Raw genomic sequence first — 25,115 nt, 5'->3', positions numbered from 1 at the left:
TGTTTTTTTTAGTAATTCAATAATTGAAAACATGTAACTTCAGTTTTTTTACTCTTATTGTTTTATCATCACTTCCTCATTCTTCTGCTGAGTTTTATGAAATAGGGGGATTCCAGCACAGCTATAATATTTGGTCCTCTCAGTCAAACACTTCCACATTTACAAGAGGCGGAAACTTTTCTAAACTTTTCAAACTGAAATTAAAATCAGGATGTTGGTTAAATGTCTTCACTCTGGGTTTTTTTTTTTCCACTTTGACTTGTTTAGCTTCTTGTCAACACAGAGACATGTGGCAGCACTCTGACATGTCTCACTTTCACAAACCTCCCTGGTTTATGAGAAACTGAACTCTAATGAGACAGAAATCCCCGTCTTCAACCTGGATGACCTCAGCTGGCTCCGAGCTGCTGCTGGTCTTAATATCATTAACCTGAGTGCTAAGCTCAGCGTTTGGTAAATGTTTTTTTCTGAAGCTTCTGTTTGGGCTGGTTAAACATAAATATGTTTCAGCTACAGATAACATAAGCCCAAATCTTATGTTTCTTTACATATGTGACCCTTTTTGTCAAAGTTAAATTAATTTAGCTGAAATGAAACTTTAAATATGAAAACAAATAAACTCGATCTGAGAGTATGTTTTTAAGGTACGTGTACTTTACTGGAGTTTTCCAATTTTGTAGTGCTGGATACTTGTACTTCACTACAGTTATTTATTCACAGCTATAGCTGATCCCACCGTGTGCTGTGACTGGCAGGTACTCATTATGTTGGGGTGTTGAGAGCAGAAGTGGTTCAGATTTCATTTTTCATTTGTTCTGCTTATGTCGATGCACAACAATTAAATTCACAATCAGAAGAACTTTAACACATCCCCATGAAAATTAAAACAAATATCGCGAAAACTTGAAAGGAATTGGCGATTAACAAAACTGGAAGAATCTCCTTTAGTCTGAGCAGACAGTCTCAAAACTTATAAGAGGGGCCTCCGCAATGGCAGAGCAAACTATTACTCAGCTTTAATAGAAGAAAATAAGAACAACCCCAGGTTTCTTTTCAGCACTGTAGCCAGGCTGACTGATACCCCGTTTACACGTAGGAAAAACGCACATATTTTCATGCGGTTTGGCCTCTTGTTTACACGCAAACAGAGTTTTTTTCACGAAAAACGATCATTTGTAAAAAATTCCAGCCAAACTGGAGATTTCTGAAAACGCCGTTTATGTGTTGCCGTCTAAACTGGGTGAAACGGGGTATTAGGTTCTGAAACGTCATAGCATGCGCCAGCAAATGCTTGACGTCATGTGAGCGACCTATGTTTACACTTTGTTTGGCTACTGATCATGGATGCTGTTAAGGTGGTACTCATTTTTACGTTTGTGCAAACGCTTTGTTACAGCCTTTTTCCACCAGATGCATGTCGGTTGCGTCTCCGTCTAGCTCTGGCACTCCAGAGCAACAGATACGCAGGACTTCTATTTTTGCCGGACGCTGGAGCACAACGCAGCAATTCAGCACAGAGCAGATCGTGCGGGGCAGGAAGTCGTACATACAAACAAAATAAAACATCCAGTTCATTTTCAAAATAAAATACAGTGTTCACGATGGATCATATTTCCCTGCACTACACCTTGAAAACTACATAATGGGCAGAGGCAGGCCTGAAGTCAACAAGTCAGAGGTTTTCAGACGTCATTTCACCCCGTTGACACCATAGACGAGGAGATATTAATCATGGCAGTGCACCGAGATGTCTTCCGGCAGAGCTGCACTGCTCCACACAGCAAACGCAGCCGGTGGGTATTGACGGACGGCGGAGCACGCAGCGGATAACCAGTGCTGCCGTTCCGCAACAGACACGCATCCAGTGGAAATCCGGCGTTTAAAGCGACATTTAGGAGTAGCTCCACTTCACTCAGTCCACACAAACGAACCTCTCGCCATGTTTACTGTTTTGAAAAGAACAGAAAGTTGTGCGTCTCATTCGTTGTTGTTGTTGTTGTTGTTGTTGTTGTCGATTCTGAGGATTCTGATTGGCTTGCATGGGTTCATCCTTCTCCCTACACTGCCGCCCATAGGTTTGGCATAGTTATGACGGCGCTCGACGGCGTATTTATCCGGGTTCATGTAAATGACAACATTTTTGAAAATGATGTTGTGTGCACGATGTTATTATTGAAAATGGAGGGGGGGAAATATTCGTTTCTCTAAATACCCGGCTATGTGTAAACGTGGTGTGAGAGTCACAGCTCTATTGAGCCTTGTATTCCTTTAACCCTTAGCAGTAATGATTTTATGAGCTTTTTTAATGACACAATTCTAACTATTAGAGGCAAAATTCATGACCTCCTGTCCTCAGATAGTACCTATCTAACCTCAAACACGGCTGTAAGACCTAATATATATTTAGACTGCTTCTCCCAGATTTCTCTTCAGCAATTGACCACAGTGATTTCTTCATCTAAATCATCAACGTGTCTCTTAGACCCCATCCCAACTAGGCTACTTAAGGAGGTCTTACCTTCAGTTAACACTCATATATTAGATATGATCCAGAGGTGTTAGCCAACTATAGACCAATATCTAATCTTCCCTTTCTTTCAAAGATCCTTGAGAAAGTAGTCGCAGACCAGCTGTGTGATTTTCTCCATGATAATAATTTACTTGAGGAATTTCAGTCAGGATTTAGAGTGCATCATAGCACCGAGACAGCACTAGTTAAAATTACAAATGACCTTCTGATTGCTTCAGACAAAGGACTCGTCTCTGTACTTGTTTTATTAGATCTTAGTGCGGCGTTTGACACTATTGACCATCAAATTCTGCTACAGAGACTAGAACACTTAATTGGCCTAAAAGGTTCAGCACTAAGCTGGTTTAAATCTTATTTATCTGATCGTTTTCAGTTTGTTCACGTTTATGATGAATCATCCTTACGTACTAAAATTTGTTTTGGAGTTCCGCAAGGTTCAGTGCTCGGACCAATCCTATTTACTCTATATATGCTTCCTTTAGGTAACATCATTAGAAATCACTCTGTAAATTTCCATTGTTATGCGGATGATACACTGTTGTATTTATCTATGAAGCCAGAAGAAAGTAATCAATTAACTAAACTTTATAATTGCCTTAAAGACATAAAAACCTGGATGAGCACCAATTTCCTGATGTTAAATTCAGACAAAACTGAAGTTATTGTTCTTGGCCCCAAACAACTCAGAGACTCTTTATCTGATGACATAGTTTCTCTAGATGGCATTGCTCTGGCCTCTAGCACTACCATAAGAAACCTCGGAGTAACATTTGATCAAGATTTGTCTTTTAATTCTCATTTAAAATAAACCTCACAGACTGTGTTTTTTCATCTCAATTCAATTTAAAAAAAAATTATAAAGCCCAATATCACAAATCACAATTTGCCTCACAGGGCTTTACAGCATACGACATCCCTCTGTCCTTAGGACCCTTGCAGCGGATAACGAAAAACTCTCCCCAAAAAATAACAGGGGAAAAAATGGTAGAAACCTCAGGAAGAGCAACTGAGGAGGGATCCCTCTTCCAGGACGGACAGATATGCAATAGATGTCATACAGAACAGAACAACATGATAAATTAACAGTAATCCGTATGACACAATGAGACAGACAGAGAGAGACAGAGAGAGACACAGAGAGAGAGACAGAGACAGAGAGAGATGCAGGACAGACGGTAATGACAGTAGCTTACAACAACAATAATGAAAGTAATAATATTATAATTATAGTTCTGGCTACTGTGGTACAATATGTTGAAAGTATATATTAATATCTGATAGTATACACATATGTATGCTAACAGTAGAAGTGTGACTAATGATAACAGCAGCAGCAGGAGGCATTTTGCAGGACCACGGCAGCAGCACAACCACACACGTCACACCATCCACGCACCGCTGTGATATAAGCAATACGTCATCTGCGTAACATTGCAAAAATTAGGCCTATCCTGACCCGAAAAGATGCAGAAAATTGGTCCACGCTTTTGTTACCTCAAGGCTGGATTACTGTAACTCTCTATTATCAGGTAGCTCTAGTAAGTCCTTAAAAACTCTCCAGCTAATTCAGAATGCAGCAGCACGTGTACTAACAGGAACTAAGAAATGAGATCATATTTCTCCTGTTTTAGCTTCTCTGCACTGGCTCCCTGTAAAATCCAGAATTGAATTTAAAATTCTACTGTTAACTTATAAAGCTCTAAATGGTCAAGCTCCGTCATATCTTAGAGAGCTCATAGTGCCATATTATCCCACCAGAACACTGTGCTCTGAGAACGCAGGGTTACTCAAGGTCCCTAAAGTCTCCAAAAGTAGATCAGGAGCCAGAGCCTTCAGCTATCAGGCTCCTCTCCTGTGGAATCATCTTCCTGTTATGGTCCGGGAGGCAGACACTATCTCCACATTTAAGACTAGACTTAAGACTTTCCTCTTTGATAAAGCTTATAGTTAGGGCTGGCTCAGGCTTGCCTTGTACCAGCCCCTAGTTAGGCTGACTTAGGCCTAGTCTGCCGGAGGACCCCCCTATAATACACTGGGGACCTTCTCTCCTTCTCTCTCTCTCTCTCTCTCTCTCCTTCTCTCTCTCTCTCTCTCTCTCCCCTTTGCTAACACTCATATCTTATTACTGCCTGTCACTAAATCGGCCATACTGCATGTCACTAACTCAATCTCACTAACACCCCACTGTCTCTCAGATTAACTCATATCACAGCGGTGCCTGGATAGCGTAACGTGTGTGGTTGTGCTGCTGCTGTGGTCCTGCCAGATGCCTCCTGCTGCTGCTGTTATCATTAGTCATTAGTCATACTTCTACTGTTATTATACACATATGATTATTATCACATATGTATACTGTCAGATATTAATATATACTTTCAACATAGTGTACCGCAATAGCCAGAATTATAATTATAATATTATTACTTTCATTAATGTTGTTGTAAGCTACTGTCATTACCGTCTGTCCTGCATCTTTCTCTGTCTCTGTCTCTGTCCTGCTCTTGTATTGTGTTCCTCTGTTCTCACCCTCCCACCTGTTCTGTGTTTCCCCTTGTCTGAGTGGCTGACGTGGCTCCTGATCATTTGCACCTGGCTCATCTCCACATCTGACAGTCATCACCTGATCGCCACACCCTACTCTGCAGTATAAAGCCCGGCTCATCATTCCACTTTCTGCCAGATCGTTGTTTCACGTTCAGTGGTGGCCTACTTTAACCTGAAATTCAGATTTTGTTTGCTACTTTGCCACACTAGACGCCCTCAGCCAGCCACTTCAGCCCTTGTTACACTCCGTCCCAGTCACTATCCACACGCCTGAAATGCGCAGAAATCAAGATTTCTATTGTTACTTTCTATTGTATCAGGTTTATTGTTTTTCTTCACTTTCTTCAGGCTGAATAAAATTCTTACATTCTTGAGCTCGACATCTAACTTCCAGTTGTTTCTGTAGGGGCAGTCTGTGGAGAAGCACCTGGGTCTTATAGATTTCCCCGTCCTCTTTTTCTGCCATTCTTAATTCTGCTGCATCCTTTTTTATTTTCAGTTGTCTGATGCCTTCTCTTAATTCATTTATTTCCGTCTTTAACGTTCCAAAGTTTCCAAAAGTTTTGATGCAGAATTCTCTGGTTTCTTTTATTATTTCAGAGACCAGGACCTTTGACCATCAGGTTGATTTTCCTCAGGTTGATTGTTTGTAGTCAGTCTGACGCTGTTTGTCCCTTGTGCTGGTCTGTTCTGACATGTTTCTCCAGAAGAGAAAAGAAGGCTTTAAGTTGTTCACAATGTCTTTTGTTAAATTCATTTCAACATTTGTAAATTGTTTGCAGCATGTTGTTGACAGCACCAACGCCAACAGCCATCTTGTTTAACCATTGTCTGTTCCTGAGGTATAGCATTAAAACACGATAATGTCGAAGTGCAGCTGACCTTTGACCTTTTGACTATTATTTTATCCTGTTAGACATTTGTGTCAAGTTTTGTCAGAATTAGTGTATGAATTTTTCAGTTATGGCCAAAAACATATTTTGTGAGGTCACACTGACCTTTGACTTTCAACCACAATATTCAGATCAGTTCATTGTTGAGTCCAGGTGAATGTTTGTGCCAAAATCTGAAGAAATTCTGGGAGAGATATTGTGTTTGTAAGGACAGGAGTGACAGACAGACACCATTAAAACATCAAGCCTCCAGTCACAGCAAATGCTGTCGCAGAGACATGAAACAACAAATACTGAGCTACAGATGTTAGCGGCCCGTCAGGCTGATCAAAACCACCACATGTCAAACACCTGAAGAAGGTTCGATTCCACTGTATGAATCAAATCTGTCAGAGTCAGAGTTCAGTAAAGGGAAGACTGCTGAACTTTTCTTGAATTGATTTTAAGGGTTTCTGCAGTTTATTTACAGAACAACAACATGAGTTAGTGATGATTACCTGAAGTCGGGGTAATGCTCCACTAAAGGCTGCAGGTAGTTCTTTATATCTGCCTTGTTTTTCTGTCCAATGAGGCCACTCAGGTCGTCTCCTACGGCGTGAAGCCACTCACAGCTCGACTTCTACCACAGAAAAAAAAAAATAGAATAAATTTAAAATGAATATAAAAATAAATACTGAGTTTAATTATGTTTTGGACTCCGAGTGTTGTGATTTTTATCTGAGCAACCTGAAACTATGATCAAGATTTATTTTTAGTGTTGATGGTAAATTAAACGTAGATAGTTGCAATGATAAATTAATCAGTGGGTGTGACACTGACTGAGAATGATGTTCTTCCTGCATCCATCACCGTCATCTGACGTCATCTGAAGTTTTTGGAGGCAGAGAGAGCCCCGCCTCTAGGTATCCAGGTAACGCTCCTTCCTTCCTTTTTTCACTTTTAATGCAAATTAAATTTCCAACAGTGAAATAGCATCCCAAAATATAAGTGCAGAGGATGTTAGTGTTTTGGCTGAGTGATATTGAGCTAGAGTAGACAGCCGAAGGAATGTAGCGGAGAGTAGCCGAGGCTGCAGTTGCCAATGGCAACCCTCCAGGACGTGAGCCAATGAGATCAAATGGCGACAGGTGGTGCTGTTTTTGTGCCAGTTTTTTCGTCTTCAGGTTCCCAAGATAAACTAGAAAAGACATCCGGGAGCAGTAGGGCTGAGAAGTCAGATGACCAGATGAGCAATTATTTTTGTCTCCTAATGGTCCTGACGCACCAAGCCAAAGGTCAGTCGTCAGTGAGCATCTGTCGCTCTGGATTTTGTGGCGTGTCCTGCACTGTTGGTACAGTTCGGCTGCTGTTTGGTTGATGTTGTATTGGTAACGGTTGGCTTTCATAGCTACTGGTTCTCTGTTGTGGGTTTGGTGTGTTAGGGTCTGAACACTAAACTGATCAGCAGGAGGACTCAGCTCTCTGTTTCAATATAACACACACTGAGGAATTCACTGCTTCAATTGACTACGTTTTCCATCAACACTGATCGGACGTCCACACAGACAGTGGTAAATTTTCCCACACGCCCATTACTTCAGTTTTCATTATCACAGCACGGACTTTTATTTTCTGGAGACCATGACTTTAACATCTCGTCATCACAAGTTTAAAATCAGAGGAGCCAAACAGGAAACCTGCTGCTTAAGTTAATGTAGAAGTTAAAGAATTAATTACCATGTCGTCAAAGAGATCACGGAGTTGTCCACACTGCACACGCATCTTACTCGCCGCCTTCTCGTGTTTCCGGTTCTTGCACGAGTAGTTGCTCTTCATCAGCTGGCCGATATATTCCCTCACCACATGGTGGTGCATACGATCCGCAAACCCCTGTCACCAGGTAACACAAACACACACACACACACACACACAGAGGGGGGGTGAGGCTGCAGAATAACAGGATGGGCAGTAAAAAAAACAAAAAACAAAGGGAAATGAAAGTGTGGTCTTCTTTATTTGTGTCAGTCACATAACGAGCAGCCATCAGATCATCTGATATAATACCTCCACTTCCACCTATTCATTTCTCAAGGCTTTAATCCTTTCTGCAGCCGCAGCATCCGGCCCCAAACAATGGTGCCCACATCCATTCACTGGAACTTTCAACAGGCCAAACAGAACAGTAAATCAGGATTTCCTCCCCTGACCTCTGAGGTGATTTAAAATAAGACCGAAAAAATGATTTTTATCTGATATTCTGAATCATAAACTGTTTCTAAAGTAAAAACACACAAATCTAAAATGTCTAATGAAACCAGTTTGTTCCCATTTACATGAGTGGGATTCGTCTCACGACAACGGGACGGGAAATCTTTATCGGATTATGTCCGACACTGGCAGTGAGCCGTCATTATTAGGGGGCGAGGTCTTTCCTGGAAATGAATAGTCTGTCTGGTAGATGAAGTTAATAAAGTTCTTGGTAAATGCTGGAAATTCCTGTCTGTCTCTTCTTCTTCCTCACCTGTACATATGGGGGCCTCATCAGAGCACAGTGTTGAGACAGTGTCTCTGTCCGACTGGAAAGCTGCTTAAAGTCTTCATCATTGGTGAGCCACTTCCTCGTCATCATCCTCCTCAGGTACGGCTGGAGAAACAGGAAGCAACGACACAAAACAACTGATGACAGGGTGCTTTTATCTTGCCACAGCCCCATCTGCGTTATTCTCTACCTGTCCACCAGGTGTCCTCAGACTGGTCCCAGTCATCTGACCCTCCTCCCAGTAACATCGCCACCTCATTGTTATTCTCTACCTGTCCACCAGGTGTCCTCGGACTAATGTTGTCACAGTACCAAAATTGGGACCCACGGTACGATACCAGTGAAAGTATCACGGTTCTGAGTAGTATCACGGTACCACAGCAAAAATGAAGCAGATGTGCCTTTTGTCATTTATGAAAAGATAAATCACTTTTCTATAATACATCAATGATATTTCAATGGAATAAATTACTTACTGACTTATTCATACTTCAACAACAGCATCAATAAGTGATTAACATAGGGGGGATCAAAATAAAATAAATAAATAAATAAATAAATATCAACCAGCCATCCTCCTCCTCCCCTGACAAGTAAAGAACAGTCCCTTCATAAGTAAAGAACAGTCCCTAAAGTGCGGTGAGGTTTGTGGACCGTTACCTGCCACAAAGAGAGAAATGTGAACGGCTCGTTTCTCCTCTGACACGTCACATACCTGTGTGCCGCCACGGCTCGGCTATTCAGGTACATCTGGGCAGTCATGACACCAAGAAGAGGAAATTACTGAAGCCGGACTTCTCCGTTGCCAGTAAGCCATTATCTTGCGCCGCGGAGCACTATGGCCTCCATATTCCTGTCTGTGACGCCCATTCAACCCACAACCGGCAGGATTTGCCTTTCGTTTCTGCTGCTGGTTGAAATCTGTACTCGCACACAGTGTGCTCCTGAATGATTTCTTTTGCTCACACAAAACTATTTCTAGTCGCAAATGCGAGTAAAATGCTCGCCCTGTAGAGCTCTGTGGAAAACAAATCACTGTAGCATATATAAACAAATCTAGCCTACAAGTAAAAAGAAATAAATAATAACTTTCACTGCTTAAAGATACTCAATAGCTCAGCTAATACCTGAAATGTCACTGGAAAACAAACCACTGCAGCAGCATATTGAGTGCCAGGTGGCCGGCGTGCGCCGTTATTGGACAGCGCATGGACACTCACCCTCTTGCGATTGGACTTTGAACTTATCCCACAGTAGTGGTACTGTGAGGTACTGTGGTACTACGGTTCTCCAACATTATGGTATCATATGTCCCGTGGTGCTTAAGTGGTGTTTAACCCTATGGGCCCAATCGACGCATCGTGCGTCCAAATTCACACCTGTACTTGTCAGTAATCCAATGTTTTCACAGCGAAAAACAATGATAAAACTACACTAAAATTATGTATAACAGAGTTTTCATACAGCCCTGCACACACATTACTGTTGGATGGATTACTCGCGAGTGCAGGGTCGCACAGAAATGCCACGCATGTCACATGAAAGCGCATGACCAGAGGTTTCCAGTGATACCACACATATCATTGTGCTGTCATCCCATCAGGCTATAAATACAGATCAGTTGTCTACAAAATAAAAACCTGACGAATTTCTTTACAACCCATTATACAGATCTTGTTATCAGTCACTTCATATAGTGAGGAATATCGTATCTTACCACATCTTAGGCTTGCATGTGTTTCTCCCTGTCTATCCACATTTGTAGTCCGGCTTTCAAGATGCAAATATCTCCATATTGTCCAGTTGACACTCCATCAAACTTTGTATGACAAGACCAGCCACTTCACCTTAGTGCACCCAGACAACTGCAGCCTAATTATGCATGCATGACAGGGCAGTAGTCACCATATACATTGAGGGGGACATGCCCCCCCCCCCCCCCCCCCCCATGCCCAAAATTCCCCCCCAATATATAACTGAAACTGAAAAACAACAACAAACTTTGTTTACTGTAAACAAAGTGGCAAATATTATCTTGGAGGACATCACTGCACTTGGTTGACTATTTTTCTATGATCTTAGATGTAAATATTGCATGTTTCTTTCAAATAAAACACATTTTTGACTTGTGAATGAGTCAATAGAATTTCTTGCAATAATGAAAAAATACTGGCAATCGTGTCTGCCTGGCACAAACCACATGTTTTGGACAACTGTGAAGTGACAGAATGTCCCACCATCATGGTTCTTATATTGCCAGATTCCAGAGAGTCTCCCCTCTTCATATATGGCAGAATATGTCAACTTCCAACTTGCTATGGTGAGATACATGTAAAAATGTAAGAATTTAGTAACACAGATTTTTTTTTTCATTGATATAAAAATTAATATAAAATACAGGCACATAGAAGGACATGAATTGATGGCAAATCTGGTTAGCCCAGACTGTCCTGAAAAAACAAGATATAGCATGTGTATGTAGCCTTTATAATGACTGTGATATGAGCTTAAAAGTAAAGGCAGTAAAAATACTCCAAAAAGGCCTAGGGCCCATAGGGTTAAGCACCACGGCCTACCGTTGGTGCAAGACTACCTCAGACTGGTCCCAGTCACCTAACCTTCCTCCCAGTCACATCCCCACCTCATTGTTATTCTCTACCTGTCCACCAGGTGTCCTCAGACTGGTCCCAGTCACCTGACCCTCCTCCACCTGCTCACCTGTTTCCACTTCCCTTCATCGGCCCTGCAGAAACCTTGTTCCTGGTATTCTGGTCACCTGACCGTCCCCGCCCACTGCTCACTTGTTTCCTTTGTTAGTGTTCGTTCACACTGATTCATGTCTCAGCCAGACAAAATAACATTTGCTTCTGGTGGTTAATGAAATTCTCATCTTCACATTGTTTGGAGTTAAACTTTGACTCATCATGTCGCAGCTTCCACATTGATGGGCCAGCATTTCACCTCTGAGCCAACTATGGCCTAACAGCAGATCAAAAACTCCCAAACTCCATCCACACTGCTGAAACTCTGACAGCCAGTTAATGATGTTCTGATCACAACTGACGCAAATTCAGCCAATCACAATGAAGTCTGCACCGTCTCATAACAAATGAGCAAAACTTTACTGCAAATTTGACTTTTTAAAACAGGTCAAATCTCATTTCATCGTAGAGTCACGTGCAGCAAATCAATTCTCTGTTTGTCATGAGACTGATGCTGCATACCGCTAACTGTTAGCATCACACAGCTAAAGTTACCTGACACTTATTAACAGATTTAACAACAGAGTAACTCACAGTAACAGGGCTAACTGTTAGCATCACACAGCTGATCAGCAGTGATAGGCTGTTGCCTGCAGCCTGTGGAATCCTGTAGAGACTGAGAAACATGGACCACGGCCTCATTAAAGTGATTTCATATCAACACCACCTGAAATGTTTTTCACTGAGGTTGTATCGTCTCCAGTTAAACTCTGTTCTTTGAGCGTTTTTTGACTTTTCGGCAGTCTTAAAACAACAGATTTGGGATTTTGGGTTTTGGACCTGGGATTTTCTGGCTCAACACCTGAACTGAGACGAGTTAAGATCACAGACTGGAACGAGTGATGAATAATAAACCTGCATGCTAGCTTGGCTTAGCTTAGCTTGGCTGAATAGAGAATGTTAAGTTGATGTACAGTCTTGTGTGGATCGTTTTACTGTGATATGTGATTTGCTGACACATGACTGTGTGGACGTGCTGACGTATTGCGGTAAGTGAGTTGTGTCATTTCCGGTGTTTCTGTGACAGCGTCTCTGTACTGCTCTGGTGAATTCTACTAGCCTGCTTTCTCACTTCAGTTGCTTTAACGTTGCTTTAACGTCTACTTCAAGTCTTAACCCACACTGGTTCTGTTTAAGCACTTATAGCTCTCCTCCTTTCTACGACTTTCTCGCTAATCTCTTAGCTGTTGTTATAGGGGGGTCCTCCGGCAGACTAGGCCTAAGTCAGCCTAACTAGGGGCTGGACTAGCACAGTGTTCTGGTGGGATCATATGGCACTATGAGCTCTCTAAGATATGATGGAGCTTCACCATTTAGAGCTTTATAAGTTAACAGTAGAATTTTAAATAGATATTAATACATACATTCAACATATTGTACCACAGTAGCCAGAACTATAATTATAATATTATTACTTTCAATAATGTTGTTGTAAGCTACTGTCATTACCTGCATCTCTCTCTCTCTCTTTCTCTCTCTCTCTCTCTGTCTCTGTCTCTCTCTCTCTCTCTCTCTCTCTCTGTCTCATTGTGTTATACGGATTACTGTTAATTTATTATGCTGATCTGTTCTGTACGACATCTATTGCACGTCTGTCCGTCCTGGAAGAGGGATCCCTCCTCAGTTGCTCTTCCTGAGGTTTCTACCATTTTTTTTCCCCCTGTTAAAGGGTTTTTTTTGGGGAGTTTTTCCTGATCAGCTGTGAGGGTCCTAAGGACAGAGGGATGTCGTATGCTGTAAAGCCCTGTGAGGCAAATTGTGATTTGTGATATTGGGCTTTATAAATAAATGATTGATTGATTGATTGATTGATTGTCTTGTCTTGTCTCGTCTTGACTTACAGTAACTGACTGCCCTTGGACAGATATCCTGGTACTGTCTGGTCTTGTCTCATCCCGTCTCGTCTTACAGTAACTGACTCAAAAGCATCGCCACCAGACTCAAAAGTCTGGTGGTGATGGTTAAATAATTTATATAAATACAGTCTGGTGGTGATGGTTAAATAGTTTATATAAATACAGTCTGGTGATGATGGTTAAATAGTTTATATAAATACAGTCTTGTCTTGTCTCGTCTTGTCTTACAGTAACTGACTGCCCTTGGACAGGTATCCTGGTACTGTCTGGTCTTGTCTCATCCCGTCTCGTCTTACAGTAACTGACTCAAAAGCATCAAATATAGTGTCAAGAACTTGGTGTTCTTTTTTCAGTTCCTCTGTTATAAAACTACAAAACAACATGGCCGCTCTCTGATATAATAATACTGATGTGTGACTATACCTTGACCTCCTCTTTGAACTGCTCCTCCAGCTCCTGTATGAGTCTAATGATCAGACATTCTGCCTCTTTTCTGAAGGCTCTCACTTCCTGTGGACTGGTGTCCTTATAGACGTCCATGTGCTCCCTGCAGGAGGACAAACAGCATCACTGATGGAGGTTATCATGTATCATTTTACTGTACTGCAGTATTTTTACATCATCGTACTGAAGACTGTCGTACTTTTACTTAAATGTAACTTCAATATTTTTAACCTGAACCGTGTTCTCACATGTTGTGCTATGAATACAGTCTGGTGGTGATGTTTAAATAGTTTATATAAATATAGTCTGGTGGTGATGGTTAAATAGTTTATATAAATAAAGTCTGGTGGTGATGGTTAAATAGTTTATATAAATACAGTCTGGTGGTGATGGTTAAATGAGTATATATAAATACAGTCTGGTGGTGATGGTTAAATAGTTTATATAAATATAGTCTGGTGATGATGGTTAAATAGTTTATATAAATAAAGTCTGGTGGTGATGGTTAAATAGTTTATATAAATACAGTCTGGTGGTGATGGTTAAATGAGTATATATAAATACAGTCTGGTGGTGATGGTTAAATAGTTTATATAAATACAGTCTGGTGATGATGGTTAAATGAATTCATATAAATACAGTCTGGTGGTGATGGTTAAATGGTTTATATAAATACAGTCTGGTGGTGATGTTTAAATAGTTTATATAAATATAGTCTGGTGGTGATGGTTAAATGAGTATATATAAATACAGTCTGGTGGTGATGTTTAAATAGTTTATATAAATATAGTCTGGTGGTGATGGTTAAATAGTTTATATAAATAAAGTCTGGTGGTGATGGTTAAATAGTTTATATAAATACAGTCTGGTGGTGATGGTTAAATGAGTATATATAAATACAGTCTGGTGGTGATGGTTAAATAGTTTATATAAATACAGTCTGGTGATGATGGTTAAATGAATTCATATAAATACAGTCTGGTGGTGATGGTTAAATGGTTTATATAAATACAGTCTGGTGGTGATGGTTAAATAGTTTATATAAATACAGTCTGGTGATGATGGTTAAATGAATTCATATAAATACAGTCTGGTGGTGATGGTTAAATGGTTTATATAAATACAGTCTGGTGGTGATGGTTAAATAGTTTATATAAATACAGTCTGGTTCGGTGATGGTTAAATGGTTTATATAAATACAGTCTGGTGATGATGGTTAAATAGTTTATATAAATAAAGTGTGGTGGTCATGGTTAAATAGTTTATATAAATAAAGTCTGGTGATGATGGTTAAATAGTTTATATAAATACAGTCTGGTGGTGATGGTTAAATGAGTATATATAAATACAGTCTGGTGGTGATGGTTAAATAGTTTATATAAATAAAGTCTGGTGATGATGGTTAAATAGTTTATATAAATACAGTCAGGTTGATGGTTAAATAGTTTACATAAATACAGTCTGGTGGTGATGGTTAAATGAGTATATATAAATACAGTCTGGTGGTGATGGTTAAATAGTTTATATAAATACAGTCTGGTGGTGATGGTTAAATGAGTATATATAAATACAGTCTGGTGATGATGGTTAAATAGTTTATATAAATACAGTCTGGTGGTGATGGTTAAATGAGTATATATAAATACAGTCTGGTGATGATGGTTAAATGAGAATATATAAATACAGTCTGGTGGTGATGGTTAAATAGTTTATATAAATACAGTCTGGTGGTGATGGTTAAATAGTTTATATAAATACAGTCTGGTGGTCATGGTTAAATAGTTTATATAAATACAGTCTGGTTTGGTGATGGTTAAATAGTTTATATAAATAAAGTCTGGTTTGGTGATGGTTAAATAGTTTATATAAATACAGTCTGGTTTGGTCATGGTTAAATAGTTTATATAAATACAGTCTGGTTCGGTGATGGTTAAATGGTTTATTTAAATACAGTCTGGTTCGTTGATGGTTAAATAGTTCATATAAATACAGTCTGGTGGTGATGGTTAAATACTTTATATAAATACAGTCTGGTTTGGTCATGGTTAAATAGTTTATATAAATACAGTCTGGTGGTGATGGTTAAGTAGTTTATATAAATACAGTCTGGTGGTGATGGTTAAATAGTTTATATAAATACAGTCTGGTGGTCATGGTTAAATAGTTTATTTAAATACAGTCTGGTTCGTTGATGGTTAAATAGTTCATATAAATACAGTCTGGTGGTGATGGTTAAATAGTTTATATAAATACAGTCTGGTTTGGTCATGGTTAAATAGTTTATATAAATACAGTCTGGTGGTGATGGTTAAGTAGTATATATAAATACAGTCTGGTGGTGATGGTTAAATGGTTTATATAAATACAGTCTGGTTTGGTCATGGTTAAATAGTTTATATCAATACAGTCTGGTGGTGATGGTTAAGTAGTATATATAAATACAGTCTGGTGGTGATGGTTAAATAGTTTATATAAATACAGTCTGGTGGTGATGGTTAAATAGTTTATATAAATACAGTCTGGTGGTCATGGTTAAATAGTTTATATAAATACAGTCTGGTGGTGATGGTTAAATAGTTTATATAAATAAAGTGTGGTGGCCATGGTTAAATAGTTTATATAAATACAGTCTGGTGGTGATGGTTAAATAGTTTATATAAATACAGTCTGGTGGTGATGGTTAAATAGTTTATATAAATAAAGTGTGGTGGCCATGGTTAAATAGTTTATATAAATACAGTCTGGTTTGGTCATGGTTAAATAGTTTATATAAATACAGTCTGGTGGTGATGGTTAAATAGTTTATATAAATAAAGTGTGGTGGTGGTGATGGTTAAAAAGTTTATATAAATACAGTCTGGTTTGGTCAAGGTTAAATAGTTTATATAAATACAGTCTGGTGGTGATGGTTAAATAGTTTATATAAATACAGTCTGGTTTGGTCATGGTTAAATAGTTTATATAAATACAGTCTGGTGGTGATGGTTAAATGTTTTATATAAATACAGTCTGGTTTGGTCATGGTTAAATAGTTTATATAAATACAGTCTGGTGGTGATGGTTAAATAGTTTATATAAATACAGTCTGGTGGTCATGGTTAAATAGTTTATATAAATACAGTCTGGTGATGATGGTTAAATAGTTTATATAAATAAAGTGTGGTGGTGACGGTTAAATAGTTTATATAAATACAGTCTGGTTTGGTCATGGTTAAATAGTTTATATAAATACAGTCTGGTGGTGATGGTTAAATAGTTTATATAAATACAGTCTGGTGGTCATGGTTAAATAGTTTATATAAATATAGTGTGGTGGTCATGGTTAAATAGTTTATATAAATACAGTCTGGTGGTCATGGTTAAATAGTTTATATAAATACAGTCTGGTGGTCATGGTTAAATAGTTTATATAAATACAGTCTGGTGGTGATGGTTAAGTAGTATATATAAATACAGTCTGGTGGTGATGGTTAAATGGTTTTTATAAATACAGTCTGGTTTGGTCATGGTTAAATAGTTTATATAAATACAGTCTGGTGGTGATGGTTAAATAGTTTATATAAATACAGTCTGGTGGTGATGGTTAAATAGTTTATATAAATACAGTCTGGTGGTCATGGTTAAATAGTTTATATAAATACAGTCTGGTGATGATGGTTAAATAGTTTATATAAATAAAGTGTGGTGGTGACGGTTAAATAGTTTATATAAATACAGTCTGGTTTGGTCATGGTTAAATAGTTTATATAAATACAGTCTGGTGGTGATGGTTAAATAGTTTATATAAATACAGTCTGGTTTGGTCATGGTTAAATAGTTTATATAAATAAAGTGTGGTGGTCATGGTTAAATAGTTTATATAAATATAGTCTGGTGGTGATGGTTAAATAGTTTATATAAATACAGTCTGGTGGTCATGGTTAAATAGTTTATATAAATACAGTCTGGTGGTCATGGTTAAATAGTTTATATAAATACAGTCTGGTTTGGTGATCGTTAAATAGTTTATATAAATACAGTCTGGTGGTGATGGTTAAATAGTTTATATAAATAAAGTGTGGTGGTGGTGATGGTTAAATAGTTTATATAAATACAGTCTGGTTTGGTCATGGTTAAATAGTTTATATAAATACAGTCTGGTTTGGTCATGGTTAAATAGTTTATATAAATACAGTCTGGTTTGGTCATGGTTAAATAGTTTATATAAATAAAGTGTGGTGGTCATGGTTAAATAGTTTATATAAATACAGTCTGGTGGTGATGGTTAAATAGTTTATATAAATACAGTCTGGTTTGGTGATGGTTAAATAGTTTATATAAATACAGTCTGGTGGTGATGGTTAAATAGTTTATATAAATACAGTCTGGTTTGGTCATGGTTAAATAGTTTATATAAATACAGTCTGGTTTGGTCATGGTTAAATAGTTTATATAAATAAAGTGTGGTGGTGGTGATGGTTAAATAGTTTATATAACAGTCTGGTGATGATGGCTAAATAGTTTATATAAATACAGTCTTATAGTGATGGTGTTCTGATGAGCTGAAGACAGTTTTTAACCCTGACAAACAATAAACTTTAGTTTGAGCTTTTATTCTGAAGGTAAAAACAACACAGAGGCATTACTTCCTGCTAGCTTAGCACATGTCTGAACAGGCTGTATGTTGTTGTGCAGCCGTGGCAGTGAAACAGGAAGCTCCTGCTGAGTGAATGACAGATTGTGGTTTTGGAGGCGTGCTGAGTTCGTTGGTTCATTATGGTGCCTCATGGGTAATTTCAGGAAGTCATGTGACTTACTGTAAAGCAGTGAAGCTGTTGATGTATGTAATATGATACTGTGTCCAGAGAGGCTGTGGTCTGACAGCGCTGCAGAGATGCCTGAACTCTGTCTCAAACCTGGAAAGACGAGGAGACACAGATCAGTTTCTTACACTCACTTCCTGTTTAGATGGGACTGAACGGAGACAAGCCTCCGGGGGGATGGGCAGAATAGCAAGAACACAGAGTTTAACATAAAACATCCTGTCATCAGTTCAGAGACAGTCTGCAACGTAACGAAGCACAAGTACTCAACAGTCTGGAGGCACTTTTACTTCAGTGGAGTATTTTCATTTTATACCTTACAACATCCCAGAGAGAGGTTTTACTCTTTATTTATCAAACAGCTTCAGTTCAGTCACAGATCCAAATTATTGATATTAAATATATTTTGAATTAAATATATTTTATATGAATAAATATAAACAAACTTATAAATACTGATGTTTTACTGGCCCAGCAGTCATTAAAATGAACCTTCGTCAGCTGCAACATTAAACTGATCAACACATTCATGCATCAATAATTAATATAACCTCCTAAAACAGGCCTTTATGCATGATGAGTGCTTCTATTTTACTTTGATGCTAATTCTATAATAGTGTGTCAGATTCAGGGGGTTACAGATTACTGATTACTGATTACTGATTACAACCACCTGAAACTTCTCCTGGTTAGAGTTCCGTCAGTATTGAGGAGCTGATTTACACCAGGAAAAATAATCTGGAGGAGCTGAGTGTGAATACGTCTTACATTTAAGACTAGACTTAAGACTTTCCTCTTTGATAAAGCTTATAGTTAGGGCTGGCTCAGGCTTGCCCTGTACCAGCCCCTAGTTAGGCTGACTTAGGCCTAGTCTGCCGGAGGACCCCCCTATAATACACTGGGCACCTTCTCTCCTTCTCTCTCTCTCTCTCTCTCTCTCTCTCTCGTATTCTATTACTGCATCTTGCTAACTCGGCCATTCTGGATGTCACTAACTCGGCTTCTTCTCCGGAGCCTTTGTGCTCCACTGTCTCTCAGATTAACTCATATCACAGCGGTGCCTGGACAGCGTGACGTGTGTGGTTGTGCTGCTGCCGTGGTCCTGCCAGATGCCTCCTGCTGCTGCTGCCATCATTAGTCATTAGTCATACTTCTACTGTTATTATACACATATGACTATTGTCACACATGTATACTGCCAGATATTAATACATACTTTCAATATATTGTACCACAGTAGCCAGAACTATAACTATAATATTATTACTTTCAATAATGTTGTTGTAAGCTACTGTCATTACCTGCATCTCTCTCTCTGTCTCTGTCTCTCGCTCTCTCTCTGTCTCATTGTGTCATGCGGATTACTGTTAATTTATTATGCTGATCTGTTCTGTACGACATCTATTGCACGTCTGTCCGTCCTGGAAGAGGGATCCCTCCTCAGTTGCTCTTCCTGAGGTTTCTACCGTTTTTTTTCCCCATTAAAGGGTTTTTTGGGGAGTTTTTCCTGATCAGCTGTGAGGGTCATAAGGACAGAGGGATGTCGTATGCTGTAAAGCCCTGTGAGGCAAATTGTGATTTGTGATATTGGGCTTTATAAATAAAATTGATTGATTGATTTATCTGTAGCCTGTGGTTGGTTTGTCCATTCTGGGCTACTGTAGAAACATGGCGGTTGTTTTCATTCTGAGGTAATAAGAACACAACCCAGAATTTGTACACCAGGGCACTGATACTTTTACATGTAATGCAGTATTTGTACACCAGGGCACTGATACTTTTACTTGTAACACAGTATTTGTACACCGTGGCACTACATTTACTTGTAACGCAATATCTGTACACCGTGGCACTACATTTACTTGTAACACAGTATTTGTACACCAGGGCACTGATAACTTCACTAGTAACACAGTATTCGTTCACCAGGGCACTGATAACTTCACTAGTAACACAGTATTCGTTCACCAGGGCACTGATACTTTTACTTGTAACACAGTATTTGTACACCAGGGCACTGATACTTTTACTTGTAACACAGTATTTGTACACCGTGGCACTACATTTACTTGTAACGCAATATCTGTACACCGTGGCACTACATTTACTTATAACACAGTATTTGCACACCAGGGCACTGATAACTTCACTAGTAACACAGTATTCGTTCACCAGGGCACTGATACTTTTACTTGTAACACAGTATTTGTACACCAGGGTACTGATACTTTTACTTGTAACACAGTAATCGTTCACCAGGGCACTGATACTTTTACTTGTAACGCAGTATTTGTACACCGTGGCACTACTTTTACTTGTAACGCAGTATTTGTACACGTGGCACTACATTTACTTATAACACAGTATTTGTACACCAGGGCACTGATAACTTCACTAGTAACACAGTATTCGTTCACCAGGGCACTGATACTTTTACTTGTAACACAGTATTTGTACACCGTGGCACTACATTTACTTGTAACGCAATATCTGTACACCGTGGCACTACATTTACTTATAACACAGTATTTGTACACCAGGGCACTGATAACTTCACTAGTAACACAGTATTCGTTCACCAGGGCACTGATACTTTTACTTGTAACACAGTATTTGTACACCAGGGCACTGATAACTTCACTAGTAACACAGTATTCGTTCACCAGGGCACTGATACTTTTACTTGTAACACAGTATTTGTACACCAGGGCACTGATACTTTAACTTGTAACACAGTATTCGTTCACCAGGGCACTGATACTTTTACTTGTAACGCAGTATTTGTACACGTGGCACTACATTTACTTATAACGCAGTATTTGTACACCGTGGCACCACATTTACTTATAACACAGTATTTGTACACCAGGGCACTGATAACTTCACTAGTAACACAGTATTCGTTTACCAGGGCACTGATACTTTTACTTGTAATGCAGTATTTGTACACATGGCACTACATTTACTTATAATGCAGTATTTGTACACCGTGGCACTACATTTACTTATAACACAGTATTTGTACACCAGGGCACTGATAACTTCACTAGTAACACAGTATTCGTTCACCAGGGCACTGATACTTTTACTTGTAACGCAGTATTTGTACACCGTGGCACTACATTTACTTATAACACAGTATTTGTACACCGTGGCACTGATAACTTCACTAGTAACACAGTATTTGTATACCGTGGCACTGATACATTTACTTATAATGCAGTATTTGTACACAAGGGCACCGATACATTTACTTATAATGCAGTATTTGTACACCAGGGCACTGATAACTTCACTAGTAACACAGTATTTGTACACCGTGGCACTGATAACTTCACTAGTAACACAGTATTTGTACACCAGGGCACTGATACATTTACTCATAACACAGTATTTGTACACCAGGGCACTGATAACTTCACTAGTAACACAGTATTTGTACACCGTGGCACTGATACATTTACTCATAACGCAGTATTTGTACACCAGGGCACTGATACATTTACTTATAGCACAGTATTTGTACACCGTGGCACTGATAACTTCACTAGTAACACAGTATTTGTACACCGTGGCACTGATAACTTCACTAGTAACGCAGTATTTGTACACCATGGCACTAATACTTTGGTGACACTGGAGTTCAGTCAAAAACAATGTTAGTCATAAATCACGTTATTCAACAGGAAAATCCCGCAGCATGGTGGTGATTGCACATGTTGGAGTTTGTTTTCGTCTTCACACCTCCGCCATCCTCTCTGACTTCTCCTCTGATATATTTAAAATGTATTTGGGGTTTGTTGTGAGCAGGGTGGTGATTGCACATGATGGAGGGCAGGATTCTGTTTTTGGTTTGTTGCCGTCACACCTCCACTTCCTCTTTCTTCTTCTGATATTTTTGGTGTTTACTGTGAGCAGGGTGGTGATTGCACATGTTGGAGTTTGTTGCTGTCACACCTCCACCTTCCTCTTTCACTTCTTCACTGATATTTTTTTACTGTGGGTGGTGTGTTATTTTATTCCTGCTCAGACAGTTGGACTTGTTTTTCCGGCCTGCTGCTGTTTGACCTTTGACCTCTTCACTAATAACTGAATCCTCAGGACATGAAAATGATCCTGTTCTATTGGTCTTATAGATCATTGAATTAATTATAATGAATAACTCTGTGACGTGCACCAGCTGTGTGTCTCAGATAACCTCAGTCCTGAACTGAACGAGCTGTAAGATGCACTGACAACCTCAACGACTAGACGTCTCAAAACTTTCTACAACTAAACAAAGGCAAAAGTGAAATTATGGTCGTAGGTCCAAAAATACAAAAGCAGGAGACTGTTTCCATGTTATCATTGTTTTCTGTAAACCACAGTGAGTGTGTCTCTGAACTCTAAGCATGACCGTCATGACCGCCACGACTGTCATGACTGTCGCGGCTGTCACAGCCGTCACCACACCAGCTTTTTACCATTTAAAAAACAATGTAGTGAAGCTCTTAGACGTTCAGTGTCTTTATTTAACTTTTCTGATTTAAAGGAAATGGCCACTTACGAATGAAAATACAGACAGTACTTACTGACCCTCATGCCGACAAGAAGTCCAGTGTAGTTTTTTAATCCACAAAACTCGTTCGGGGTATCGGAGGATAACAGCTAGCTGGAATAACAGCTACACTTGAAGGGCATGGAACCCACATTTTGAAAATGTAATACAACTCTGCTAATGCATTTCAAAAACGTCCGAACAGCTCGTCCATCGTAATCCAAGTGCCTTGAAGCTGTGGCATGCAAAATGACTTGAAAAGACATAATTTACTCCACTTTAATAGCATCGTTTCTCACCGTGATCTGTTAGCCTGCCCTGTAGGCTGCTGTGTTTACATGGCAACTCACACGAGACTAGCTGACGGCTAGTGGTGGTGCTAGTTCTCAAGTCTCGTGTGAGTTGCCATGTTAACACAGCAGCCTACAGGGCAGGCTAACTGACCACAGTGAAAAATGATGCTATTAAAGTGGAGTAAATTATGTCTTTTCAAGTCAGTGTTGCAATGCCACAGCTTGAGGGCACTTGGATTACAACAGACGAGCCGTTCTGACGTTTTTGAAATGCATTAGCGGAGTTTTATTACATTTTCAAAATGTGGGTTCCATGCCCTTCAAGTGTAGCTGTTATTCCAGCTAGCTGTTATCCTCCGATACCCCGAACGAGTTTTGTGGATTAAAAACTACACTGGACTTCTTGTCGGCATGAGGGTCAGTAAGTACTGTCTGTATTTTCATTCTAAAGTGGCCATTTCCTTTAATGTTTCTCTGCTGAGGTTTAAGTTTAAGTTTAAGTTAAGTTTATTTACTTTATTAATCCCCCTGACAGAAAATTCAATGTTTTCACTTTTGCTTGCCAATTACACACAGGTCCGAAAGACATACACATGCACCAACAGGACCTATACATGCACAAAGTGGAGAGATGTCAGAGTGAGGGGGCTGCCCTTGGTGAGGCACCCCGAGCGGTTGGGGGGTTCGGTGCCTTGCTCAAGGGCACCTCGGCAGTGCCCAGGAGGTGAACTGGCACCTCTCCAGCCACCAGTCCACGCTCCATATTTTGGTCCGGACGGGGACTCGAACAGGTGACCCTCCGGTTCCCAACCCAAGTCCCTATGGACTGAGCTACTGCCGTTTGATTTACGCTACCTCCTCTTCAGTGACTTTTGTCTGAGGAAGAAGCCTCTTTAAATGTGACCTACTTTAAATGTGACCTAAATAAACTGTGATCTACGTCACTGATAAACTCAATTTTATTAATTGATAAATCTCTTTAAGGACTCAAATGATCAGATTAGATTAGATTTCAGCTGAAAACTGTGTACATTTAAAACATCTCCCACAGATCTGTTCATACTCGGACCAAAAAGTTGTTTTGTTTTAAATAATGCACATCTTCTAAATACTGATGTCGACCCGACATCTGTTCAACATACAGTGTGTCTCTTTGTTAACGAACCTTTTAGGAAACTCTTTCAGCTCTATGAGGCAGCATGAGATCACTTCCTGTTCCAGCTGAGCATCAATGAGTCGAGTGTTTACAATGTTTCCCTTCACTTTCTGTAAAAACACAAAACACACAGTTTAATAAAGAAACATATGAATGAAACATTTCTTTCTCTTCCTGTAGATACTTTATTTTAAACAGACTCAGTGTCAGTGAGACAGTTCAAATGAAGCTCTCTGCTGCCCCTCTGTGGTCAAATCACAGCACTGCATCAAAAAGTAAATGTCCACGAGTCATTTAACTTCAACTGAAAGACCATCTGACTTTTGAACGGGATGTTTGTTCAGCAAGTCAAACAGCAACAACACACACACACACACACAAAACACACAAATAAATAATATATAATATTAATAATAATACATAATAATAAATAAATACAACTAAAAGTCCCACTAAAAACAAACAGTAACAATGCCAACAATACACACAAATAAATAACAATAAATACCAAACATAGTCAAATAAAAACAAAAGTAAACAAAAACATAACCTTGACACGCATTTATTTAATAACTGCATTTACAATTAACTATATATAAAGATTATTATCATTTTTATTGTCATTATTATTATTAGGAATAAAATTCAATGTGTTTTGTTTTAAAACATTTTTAAAATTCAAAGAGTTAAAAAATGTGAGTTTCTATATTTAAATTAAAACTGTGTTCCTCCTGTATGAACCAGGGCCAATTGCTCTGAGACAACAAGGGAGGCTGAACT

The 25,115-nt window shown here is 39.1% G+C and overlaps 1 protein-coding gene across 3 annotated transcripts in view; it reads right to left on the bottom strand.

Moving 5' to 3' along the window:
- The window catches only part of exoc3l4 (exocyst complex component 3-like 4), a 51,741-nt gene that overhangs the window by 3,487 nt on the left and 23,139 nt on the right, over positions 1-25,115 (bottom strand). For 2 of the 3 annotated variants that reach the window (XM_033643369.2, XM_078175399.1), the window contains 6 exons: positions 24,345-24,445; positions 18,344-18,442; positions 13,527-13,650; positions 8,468-8,590; positions 7,684-7,836; positions 6,465-6,586 (listed from right to left, as the gene is read on the bottom strand). In XM_033643369.2, coding sequence (XP_033499260.2) covers positions 6,465-6,586; positions 7,684-7,836; positions 8,468-8,590; positions 13,527-13,650; positions 18,344-18,442; positions 24,345-24,445 — 722 coding nt within the window. The remainder of the gene's footprint in view (positions 1-6,464; positions 6,587-7,683; positions 7,837-8,467; positions 8,591-13,526; positions 13,651-18,343; positions 18,443-24,344; positions 24,446-25,115) is intronic. The other variant, XM_078175398.1, reaches the window with a different exon arrangement.

This window comes from Epinephelus lanceolatus, chromosome 15, assembly GCF_041903045.1.
Source record: "Epinephelus lanceolatus isolate andai-2023 chromosome 15, ASM4190304v1, whole genome shotgun sequence".
Lineage (NCBI taxonomy): Eukaryota > Metazoa > Chordata > Actinopteri > Perciformes > Serranidae > Epinephelus > Epinephelus lanceolatus.
Note: the sequence above shows the minus strand (reverse complement) of the source record. Positions and strands in the feature narration are given on the sequence as shown.